The sequence below is a fragment of the Hemitrygon akajei genome, chromosome 16 (assembly GCF_048418815.1).
Source record: "Hemitrygon akajei chromosome 16, sHemAka1.3, whole genome shotgun sequence".
Taxonomy (NCBI): domain Eukaryota; kingdom Metazoa; phylum Chordata; class Chondrichthyes; order Myliobatiformes; family Dasyatidae; genus Hemitrygon; species Hemitrygon akajei.
In genome coordinates, this window is record NC_133139.1 from 16,974,686 (window position 1) to 16,986,680 (window position 11,995).

Sequence of the window (11,995 nt, forward strand, 5' to 3'; positions counted from 1 at the left end):
GTTCTTTTTTTTGTGCACTGGGTGTTTGATGTTTTCTTTGAATGAATTCCACAGTGCTTCTTTGTCCTGTGGCTGTCTGTGGAAAGGCACATCTCAGGGTTGTATACTGCATACATACTTTGATAATAAATTTACTTTGAACCTTTATATTAAACAACGACCACAGCTTGCATTTACACATCACCTTTAACATATTGAGTCAGCCCGAGGTGTTTTGCGGACCTGCAAAGCAGATAGACAGCAGCTCCAAGCTAAATGGGACGGTTCACCAAATGTTCACCCAACCAGACTTCAGGGAGGGTGGCTTTGGAGGCCAAGTCATTGGTTATATTTAGGGCAGAAGTTGATAGATTCTCGATTAGTCAGGGCACGAAAGGATACAGGGAGAAGGCAGGAGATTGAGCCCGAGGGGGAAAAATGGATCGGCCATGATGGAGCAGACTCGATGGGCCAAACGACCTAATTCTGCTCTTACGTCGTCTGGTCTTAAACAAGTAATCGAAGAGCAAGTTCTGGGACTGGACTGAGACTGTTCCAGCGGCAGATGATAATGGAAACGACAACATGAATATCAGGGATGAGCAAAACTCAGGGGGATGAGTTTCAAAGCATGCTGTTGCCAAGTTAACAAATCAAAACAGATTTATTGGCAGGTATCTCAGCAAAGAGATACTGAATAGAATAAAAGAAACAATCTGGGCACTGTGTGACGCCGAATGTCATTGCAGTGGTGCTGGACACGAGAGCAAAACATTCATCACGGGGGGGGGGGGGGGTCATCTGTCCCCTGACCACTACCATTTAACCTCTATCGTTGCCAAGTCAGAAACCCGCACGTCGATCTTTCTTCACTGAATTGTGTGCCACCCCAATTGAGATGCTGCTTCAGCTGGAAAGCTTCCTCTAGCTGGCAGGCAACACGACTGCACAGCGGTCAGCACATCGCTTAATAGTAATCGGTGATCAGGGTTCAGTTCCTGCCACTGCAGGGAGCTCGTATGTTCTACCTCGTGATCGCACGGGTTTCCTCCGGGTGCTCTAGTTTCCTTCCACATTCCAGGGGCATTAGTGAATTGTGGGCACGCTACGTCAGTGCTGGGAGCGTGGCGGTGTTTGCGGGCTGCTCAATGCAATCGTTGCTGATTTGACGGAAAATGACATATTTCACTGCAAGTTCCAACATACACGTGACAAATAAATGTATTCTTTAATAAAGTTAATCTTTATGTAACAAACAAAAGCTACATTGTATGTCGTTATTTAAAACACAGAAGGTGCTCAGCGCTCTCTCCTACCACCCTTAAGCCAATCACCCAGTTCTTAATAGTACGCTGCTTAACCCCATGAGCAAATCTAATTCCACTTTAATTTCCACAGACTTTTTATAGGTGTTCAGGGATTTTGCAAATCCATCTACTATTCTGCTATATCCAAATTTTTAACTTTTATACAAAATGTCTGCTATTCCTCTTCATCAGGGTCACTGAGCGTAGTAACCGAATAAGGATATATCTTTTTCAATTACATAAGCATCCCTAGACTCTTGTTGCCGGTTTTTAGCTTGGCCATTTCTCAGGGTAAACCACAAACCAGTCGCCTTGCTCTCTCGTCATCTTAATCGTTACAGAAGTGAAACAATCTTTTAAGGTGTAATCCGTTTTACTGTTTACAGGGAAAATCATTTCAAACCTATTAAAGATCTCGATCCCATCAGCAGAAGCTAACCAAGCATAGCCAGTCCATCTGGGGGGGGGGGGGGCACAGTTGGCATTCAAATATATCACACTCGCACACTGGTACCAGAGAGTCCAGCTTAATGCCTTTCAGCTGCATCGATGCCACCTTCAAAGGGCACATAACTCTGTACCACAAACTGATCCCACCTCCAGATACAACCCCAAATTCAATTCATTAGGATTCACTCAAGAAACTGATCTTCCTGCTAGCAACAAGCTGAATGGATTTAAGATCTGGTCAGAAGTGCCAGACTCTCGTAGTGGCATCGGAACAAGAATGTAAAGGAAAGCATGTAATTTACAAGGCGATGGTCAGACTGCACATGGAGTACTCTGAAGAAAGGATGGGCTGGCATTGAAGAGAGTCCAAAGGAAGCAACCAAGAAAGATTTCAGGTTTGAAAGGGTCAAGACCATAAGATATATGAGATTAGGCCATTTGGCCCATCGGTCTTGCTTCGTCATTTCATCATGGCTGATTAATTTATCCTCAACCCCAATCTCCGGCCTTCTCCCCGTACCACTCAGGCCCACACTAATCAAGAATCTAACAACCTCTGCCTGAAGTATACTCAATGACTTGGCCTTGACAGCCACCTAAGACAACAGATATACATGGGGTGCTTAAGGCTTTTGCACAGTACTGTAGTTAATTTCATATATTGCACTATACAGCTAGCACAAGAAAAATTGCCACATATGTGAGCGATGATAAACCGGATTCTGATATGGGTCTTTATTGTGGGCAGAGCCTGAAGGGGACAGGGAGAGGGGAAACATGGTGGGGAAAGGGGGAAGGCAGAGGGGAGGGAGCAGGAAGCATCAGGGAGACATTCTGTAATTATCAATAAACCAATTGTTCAGAATCAAGGAACCTTGCCTGGCGTCTCAAGGCCGCGTGTGTCTTCACCCACACCACACCCCACCCCACCCCTGGCACTCCTTCCCTGCCACCTGTCCCGTATCCCTCTCCTGGTGCTCCACCCTCGTCTTCCCCAACATCCTTTGCTCCCGCTGGATTTACAAACTTGCTCTCCGCTCCACATTGACAGATTCAGCACTGTGCAAAAGTCTTAGGAGTGTTTGATGGCTCAGGGCCTGTACTTGCTGGAGTTTTAAAGAATGAGATTTCTCGCTGAAACCTACCAAATATTGAAAGGCCTAGACAGAGTGCATGTGGTGAGGATATTTGATATACTGGGAGAGTCTAGGACAAGGGCAAAACCTCAGAATAGAAGGACATCTCTTGAGAACAGAGACGAGGATGAATTTCTTTAGCCGATAGGTGGTGAATCTGTGGAACTCATTGTCACGGATGGCTGTGAAGGCCAAGTCTTTGAATATATTTAAAATGGGGGTCGATAGATTCTCGATTAGTACAGGTATCAAAGAATACGGAGAGGAGGCAGAAGAATGGAGATGAGAGGGATAAGTCAGTCATGATTGAATGGTGGAACAGACTCAATGGGACGAATAGCCTAATACTACTCCTATATGATCAAGTCTCAAGCCAAGTGAAAGCTGTGTAACAGGCTTCCCACCAGCCGCCCATAGAAGTTGCCGTAACAATAGTAAGACCACATCACAATAATGTGACCCTCAGCGAGCTTGCTGGTTAAGTAACCACAAACACAACTATATACAGAAATAATAGAATTCAGCACTGAACAGGTTAAAGCTGATCTGCATTAGCTCCTGGCACCCATAAATAGCTGTAAATAAAGAGCAGATAATGGATACTTGTCGGGAATTACAACACAGTAATCCAATCAAGGAGGTTCAGATCAACCATGAAGGCAAAGCTCAGGGTGTTTTATACAGCAGTGTCATCGGGCATCTTTAGCGATTCGACATCAATGCATCATTGTGAAATGCTCCGAGAGGCCAGAGACACTGCATTTGTTCTTCTCACAGCAGAGGAGGTTGCAGGGAGATTTAATAGAGGCGTACAAAATTACAAAAGGCTTTCGACAGAATAAATAGAAACTGGTTTCTGCTGGCAGGAGTGCAGATCAGAGGGCATAAAGTTGACAAATGAACCACTGGGGAGATAAGGAGAATGTTGTTATGTAGCGAGCTGGGGTGATCTGGAGCACACTGCTTGAGAAAGGCAGTGAGGTGGTTTCAACAGCAACTTTCAAAAGAACTGGGGGAAGTGCTTCATGGAAAAAGAATCTGTGCTGCAGAGGAAGTACAGGGGAATGGGACTAATTGGGTAGCTCTTAAGGGTCAACATGGACTCAATGGATTTACTGGCCTGTTTCTTCCATCTGAATTAGACAGGGTTATTTCCTTTATGCGGGTGGTGGGGTGGAGATGTGTCTCTAACAAAGGAGGTGTAAGGCGCTCCTTCCCTCTGCTAGCCCGCAGGTCACCCTCGGGCAAGGTGTAGCACCTGCCCAGCACCATCCCCCCCAAATCAGGGCCCTGTGAAGCCACGGGGGCAGCTTGTGGATGGTGGATATCACAAGACTTAGTTATGCGACCAGGCTGACAATCTCTGAAGAGTATTGATAATGGCTGTGGTCAGCTGTCCTGTAAAGACACTGCCCAGAAGAAGGCAACTGCAAACCACTTCGGCAGAAATAATTTGCCAAGATGCATCGTGGTCAAAGGACCATGATCACCCACGTCATACGACACCAGTCTAGAGTTTACTCCCGTGTCCTTGCTAACTTCCAGTCCTCCGTGTGGGCTGAAGGGCTTGCAATGTGCTGTAGTGCTCTATTCTTCAATCTCTCACTGCCGCAGTCAGAGGTTCCCGGCTACTTCAAAAGGGCAATGATCGTACCAGTTCCCAAGAAGAACAGGGTGAGCTAGCTGCCTCAATGACAAGCACCCAGTCAAACTCACCCCGAGATGTGCTTTGAGATGGCCAGAATCAACTCCTATCCAAGCAAGGACCTGGAGCCACTACAATTTGTCTATCACCACAATAGCAGATACAATCTCACGGCCTTGGACTATCAGGAATAGAGCAATACCCACGTCAGGATTCAGTTGATTGATTACAGCTCGGCGTTCAATACCATCATATCCTCAGCACTGAGTAACAAACTACAAATCCTGCGTCTCTTTACATCCCTCTGCAACTGGACTTTTGATTTCCTTATTGGGCGACGACAGTCGATGCAGATTCAAAATAACATCTTATCTTATCTAATCAATACCTATGCACCTCAAGGACGCATGCTTAGCACATCGCTCGACCTCTCTGCATCCGCGAAATGCCATCTATAAACTCGCTAATGACAAAACTTTTGTTGGCAGAATTTCAGAAGGCAGTGAGGAGAATGGAAGGAGTGAGACGGACGAGCTGGTTGAGTGGCATCAAAACAACCTTTTGCACTAAACATCAGTAAGAATGAGGAATTGATTGCGTGGAAAGCGTGGGCAGTTTCAAGTTCCTGGGTGTCCAGATCTTTGAAGATCCATCCTTGACCTAACACACTGACGCAATTACACAGAAGGCACGACAGCAGCAATATTTCATTAGAAGTTTGAGGGGATTTTATACGTGGCCAAAGACTCCAGGGAATTTCTACGGATATACTGTGGAGAGCACTCTAACTGGTTTGGTATGGAGCGGCTACAGCGCAGGATCAGAAAAAGCTACAGTAGGTTACAAACCCAGCCATCTCCATCATGGGCACTAACCTCCCCAACATCTTCAAAAACTGAAAAAGGCAGCATCTGACATTAAGGACACCCCCCCCCCCCGCCCCCAGTGCAGATTCTCTTCTCATTGATACCATCAAGGAGGTGGTACAGGAGCTTGAAGACACATTCAGTGATTTCTTTCCCACCGCCATCAGATTTCTGAACGGACAATGAATCCCTGTATACTACCTCACTATTTTTTCCACTCTTTTTTTCACCGATAGCTATCTGTAACTATTAATCTATCTTGCAGGCAGCAGAGTAGTGTAGTGGTTAGCAACACACATTACAGTACAGGCGACTCAGGTTCAATTCCCACCGCTGCCTGGAAGGTGTTTGTATGTTCCCCCCGTGACCACGTGGGTTTCCTCCCACTCCAAAAACGTACTGGTTGGTATATTGTCCCGTGATTAGGCTCACATTAAATTGGGGGTCGCTGGGTGTGGTGAACTACATATACCTGTCTGGACACGCCCCCCCCCCCCCCCCCCCGGCTGACTGCTCCTGTGGCCCCTCCCACTGACCGTGGCTCCTCCCACAGACCCCGGTATAAAGGCAATTGGAGCCACAGACCCTTCCTCAGTCTCCAGGATGTTGTGTGATGGTCACTTGCTGCTTGTGCTTTCTTCCAGCCAATAAAAGCCTACCTTAACCCACGTCTCTGAGTTATTGATGGTGCATCACCGGGCGACATGGCTCGAAAGCCAGAAGGGCCGATTCTGTGCTGTATTTCACTAAGTAAATAAATATCAATCTATTTCTTATTCTAACTTGCAGTGGGTTTTTTTTTTATTGTCTTGCACTGTACTGCTGCCAAAAAACATGACCTAAGCCATTACTATTAAACCCAATTCTGACACTCTATGCCCTAAACTTGCAACAGCCTGTGCCTCACAATGTTATCTTCAAAAGGACATCGCCAGTGAAAAACCAAGAAATGTTCAATACTGCTCTATTGGGCTACATTATCCCAGTGACAGAGTTTTGTTCTCCACTTGGAACCCAAGCTACTGCCTTCACTCACAATAAGGATCAGAAATTCTAATCCCCAGTTCCTTTACACATCATTTCAGTGATCCATCTGAGCAGTGTAATTGGAATTCCGAAGTATCTAATACACATTAAAAAAAGTAGCAACAATATTCCTGAAGCCAGTAGAAGCCATAATCCAACTATCCGAAACAAAATCATGGATTTTGAAACCATTTTTTCCTCCCCTTCAAATTAGAATGCCAAACATTTCAAAGCCCATCAATCTCAGAATAATTGGAAGATAGGTTAATATTTTTAAAAGTTACCATAGCTTTTCTGGTATTGTCTGTCAAATTCCAACATTTTGTGTAAACTCATTTACATTATAATATTTCTATATTCTTTTATTCCTGTTGGGACAGACTCTTCAGCACTGAACCTGAGATGATCCCAATGCAGTGAAGGGTCTTATTTTTAATTTTAAAGAAGCAACGGAGTCATCCCAAGTTCCTTCTTTACAAAATGAGCAACCCAAGTTCAAACTAACTGTTTCACGTAAACGCCAGTCTTTTTTGCAACATCGCTAATAATTGCTTTACCTATGGTATTGCGCCTGCAGAAACTGAAATTCCTCCTTAATGCGATCGCACGTCTCCACCACCGTAAACTTAAATGGCTGTCCCGGCTGATGGGGTGCCTGTGAGATAAAGAAACAATATTCAATGATAATTTCTACATACACCTTTTGATGCATTTTGACTTCTTATTCTTTTGCTACAAGTGCATGAGGATGAAGAGCATTCCATTCGCCCGTCAGCCCTGCCCATCATCAAGGACCCCCACCCATCCAGGCCATGCTTTCTTCTTGCTGCTGCTGACAGGAAGAAGGTACAGGGGCCTTGGTCCCATATCACCCATCTCAGGAGCAGTTATTATCCTTCAATCATCGGGCTCCTGAACTAGTGTGGATAACTTTCTTTATCTCAACACTGACCTGATTCCACAAGCTGTCAAATAATCTACAATTCATGTTCTCAGTATTATTCACCTATTATTATTATTAAAAATAAATAATAAATTATTCCACAAGAAAATTAATTTCAGCAAGAAACCAAATCTCAGAGTAGTATATTGTGAATATACAGTACATACTTTGATAATAAATTTAAACTTTATTTGCAGTTTGTCTTCTTTTGCACATTGGTTGTCAGTCTGTGAGCAGTTCTTCATTGATTCGATTGTATTTCTTTGTTCTACTGTGAATGCCCGCAAGAAAATGTATCTCAGGGTAGTATATGGTGACATATGCGTACTTTGAACTTACTTTTTCCACATTCATCTGCATACTCAAATTTAAAATTATCTTGGCTGTCAAATCCATCCACAACTTTTCTTTTTCCTGCCGCTAACGTGAGTTTGACAATTCCACAATATATAGTCACTCTTCTAGTTTCGGCCTCTTTTATCCCTCAAATTTAATCATTTCACCTCTGTCTTCAAATACCCTAAGCTTTAGAGTCTCCCTCTCTTAAACCTGTTTTCTCATTTGTGACCTGTGTTAAAGCCCAGTCCTTTGACTAATCTGCTCGTCCGCCACCATGTCTCCTCCTAAGTGGCCGAGTTGCTCGATAACACCACAGAGGAGTGCAGTTTTCTACTTAAAAGGCACTTTGTAAGTGGAGGCTGTTGTAGTTGTCATTGCAGTCATCAGGGAAATGGGTCTTTCCCTCCTTCACACCTCGCTAGCACTGACAAGATGAAAAGAATTCCACTTTTGCACAATGGTTCAGGGTAACGCGGGAACACAAGACAGACAGCATCTCCCAAGGCACGACTTCAGCGCTCCCGTTGCCCCGTTCCCACTACAGTTCCCCTCTCAGTGGCTTACATTTCAGCTGCTACACTCAAGCTAAATGGCACTGGGTTGGGGGGGAAAGGTTGGAGGTCTGTTCGTGAGTGGGGGTAGTAGGTGGGAGCGAGGGAGGGCTTTGTTTTGCTGCCATTGTTGCTTTATTGTGTTGTTGTGCAGAATACTGTGGGCATGCCGCTCTGTGCTGGAATGTGTGCCAACACTTGCAGGCTGCCTCCAGCACATCCTTGGCTGCCAACGCAGATGACACATTTCACTGTAGATTTCAATGCACGCGCGATAAATAAATCTAATTCTGTACCTGGAGGAGGGAAGACAATTCGGTCTGAATTCAACTGAACTGTTGGTGGACATTTGCAAAGATTGGTGAGGGGGGGAAGTGAAAAGCTTGTGGTGTTCGAAGAACAAACTTGAACTCTACTTTGCAGGGACGGTCGGCATTTCAGGTTGAGACCCTGCACTGACCATCTGTTTGCCCCTCCTCAGATGCTGCTCAACCTGTCGAGTTCATACAGCAGCTGGTATTTTTTTTAAAAATACTCCAGATTCCTGCACCTTCAGTCTCATGTGTCAGCAAAGTCTGCTGTGACCACTTCAGCTAGTCAGCTGCTGAAGCTCTCACGTGGGCTGCTATTAACTCTAGGATTCTTGTGCGTGTTTTTTTAAAAAAGAGGTATATCCCACTGGCAGGCGCTTCTGGCAAAATGAGCCCGCGTGCCCAGTTTCACCCATACGACCAATTAAACTACTAACCCGTACTTCTTTGGAGCGGGGGAGGAAACTGGAGCACCTGGAGGAAACCAACACAGTCACGGGGAGAATGTACAAACTCCTCGCAGACAGCGGCAGGAATTGAACCTGGATTACTGGTGCTGTAATAGCGTTGCACTAATTGCTACACTAACACACCGCGCAGAAATCGGCAGTTCCAATGCACTTTTCCACTGGGCTCTCTTTCTGTTCCACACTAACTTGACGGCACCCAAATTACCTCACATCTCCTCGCTCACACTGTGTGCCATTCCCTGGCACACCATGTGCCACCTGCCATTTAAACAGCTACTCAATGTAATAACCCCTGGTTTTGCAACCCCTCCACTCACACAAAGCAGAAGCAGGCACAGATCTTCTCAAGTCTATAGAATCGCAGCTGTTAAACCTTTAACCTCAGCACCTTGTTGCCTTCATAGTACACAACTGCGCTTCTCCGCCAGCCCTATAACCTTGAGTTATCTGCAGCTTCTGATCCACTCAAACCACAATTCATATATTTAAAAATAAACTCCACCAGAGATCGGGGCTCACACCCAACCTCAAATGCTTTCAGTGTGGAGTCTGCACAGTCTTCCTGTAACCGTATGGGCGCCCTCCAGGTGTGTGGTACTCTCACACAGGCTAGTCGGTTAACTAGCCACTGGTGTACATTGCCCCGAGCATACATGTGAGTGGTACACTGTGGGAGAGTGGCTTGAAGAGAAGGTGGAGATAATAAAAGACCAGGATTAATGAAGGATTGGTGCAAAATGAACGACCAGAGGAAGTTCATGAGGATGATCCCAGGAATGACAGGGTTAACATATGAGGAGCACTTGACGGCTCTTTGCCTGTGCTCCCTGAGTTTAGAAGAATGCCGGTGGGGGGGGTGGGGAGGAGAATCTCACTGAAACCTATTGAATATTGAAAGGCACAGATAGAGTGGAGGTGGAGAGGATGTTTCCTACAGTGGGGGTGTCTAAGAGCAGAGGGCATGGCCTCAGAATAAAAGGACGCTACTTCAGCACGAGAAATGAGGAGGAATTTCTTTAGCCAGAGGGTGGTGAATCTGTGGAATTCATTGCCACAGACAGCTGAGGAGGCCGAGTCATTGGGTATATTTAAAGTAAAGGCTGATAGGTTCTTAATTACTAAGGGTGTCAAAGGTTAGAGTGCAAAGGCAGAAGAATGGGGTTGAGAAGTAATTGAGTTCCCTTCCGATATCTCACTTGTAGACTCACGCCACAGATGTGTTGATGCATTTGGGAAGCCTCTGTCTCACCCAGGTAAAGGATTGTATAAAGGATTGCAATCAGCCATGATAGAATGGCAGAGGAGACTCAATGGGCCGAATAGCCTAGTTCTGCTCCTGTGCCTTTTGGCTGAAGGGCCCTTTCCGTGGCATCTTTCTCTCTATAACATTATCAATCATACCTTCAGACAGAAACTTCAAACGCTCCTGGTGGACCTTTCTGTCTCAATTTCTCCTCGTGCTGCAGAAAACCTGCTCCTCTCATTCCTTTCTTAGTCGATCCCAATGGTTCCCAGCATCATTTTCACAGATTTGCCAATTTTCGAAAGTGCTACATAAACGCAGGTTGTAATACACAAGCTTAACATCTTTAGACTCGCTACATCCCTGCCAAACGAGTTTGGAACCTTCTGAAGTAAATCACTCGGGAAGAATCTATAGGCAATTCAATGTCAATTCAAATCACTGATCCAGCGTTTATTCTCGTTCAAACGAAGTGCTTGAGGTCTCGCTCCTACGTTTTACTTCTTGATTCACCCATCACTGTTGCTTCTGAGATTCAAATTCTAGATCCTAGCAACCTGCTCGTTAAATAATTTGCGGAATATCCGGCGCTCTACATTCCAAGGCTTGAATATTACACGTGTAACATTCATTAGACAAAGTTATTTTTCCGCGATATTTTGGTTACATCTGACAAGGCGATTAACTCAAGATAGAAACGGAAATAAACTAAACCTTTGCGGAAATGTCACTAACCATTGCCATCTGCTGGATTTCCCTGCGCTTATAAATAAAATCAGCCCCCCGTCCCACAAAAGAAATAATTTCTCGAGTATTTACATGAAGGGAGGTGGGCAGGATACTTCGATTAACGTCGCCACCGTGCACGTACTCCGAATGTCCAGGGATTAGGATATCCCTCCCCTCCCCCACGAGTAATTAAACCGGGCCTGAAAAAAGGCAGATCTTCAGTAACAAAGCATAATTCTTCCTTTAACTACACAAGGAATTTGCAACTGCGCTGGTCTCTATAATGATCGCAAAATAGGATTCAATTCATGTTTAATACTACAAGGACCGGAAAGCAAAACATATTTCGACCCATGATTAGTTAAATAAATTCATTTCTCTCTGGAATGTGTAAGGTCCCTGTCAGAACTGATAGAGATTGAGCAAAGGACTCCTTCCCCATGTGTGTTCACTTTACAAAACATTGAATATAGCTGAGATCTTTGATATTCATTCGAGTATGATTTACAACGTTGTTGAGTGAACTGGTACTTACGGGATGCCTGCCTTGTGGATACATCCTTGGATGCTGTTCCTCTCAACACTCCCCCACTGTCTTTTTTTTTCCAAATTAAAACAAAAATCACACACGAGCGCACACAGATAAAATGCTCCCAAAACGGACTTCTGTGGAGTAGGGGGACGAAATAGACGTCGGGGGGGTTTTAATTCAGATTCGAAACATCACCAGAAGGGAAACAAAAGTCTTTCGGTTTCTCACCACTGAACCATCCCCTGGCAAGATGCAACTCAAGATCACATCGCCGAAATACACAGTGCAGAAGGGAGATCAGCAAGAAATCCAGATCAACTCCGGACGCGGATCGAGGCTGGGGCAAATCCAGGACTGTACAAAGGAACACGATGTTGTGATGTCCATCGAACAACACACATGTACACAGTCCACCTCTGTCGATCCTAACTCAAAATGTTCTAAAGTCGATGCTGCCGTCGGGGTTTA

The 11,995-nt window shown here is 45.0% G+C and overlaps 1 protein-coding gene across 7 annotated transcripts in view; it reads right to left on the bottom strand.

Moving 5' to 3' along the window:
* Nucleotides 1-11,995, bottom strand: part of LOC140739785 (transducin-like enhancer protein 4) — a 253,383-nt gene that overhangs the window by 241,219 nt on the left and 169 nt on the right. For 6 of the 7 annotated variants that reach the window (XM_073068307.1, XM_073068305.1, XM_073068304.1 and 3 more), the window contains exons 1-2: nucleotides 11,531-11,995; nucleotides 6,967-7,064 (exon numbers count right to left, since the gene is read on the bottom strand). The exon at nucleotides 11,531-11,995 is cut by the window's right edge and continues 169 nt beyond it. In XM_073068307.1, coding sequence (XP_072924408.1) covers nucleotides 6,967-7,064; nucleotides 11,531-11,554 — 122 coding nt within the window. In that variant the 5' untranslated portion in view covers nucleotides 11,555-11,995. Of the gene's footprint in view, nucleotides 1-6,966; nucleotides 7,065-10,424; nucleotides 10,689-11,530 lie in introns of those variants that run through there. The other variant, XM_073068309.1, reaches the window with a different exon arrangement.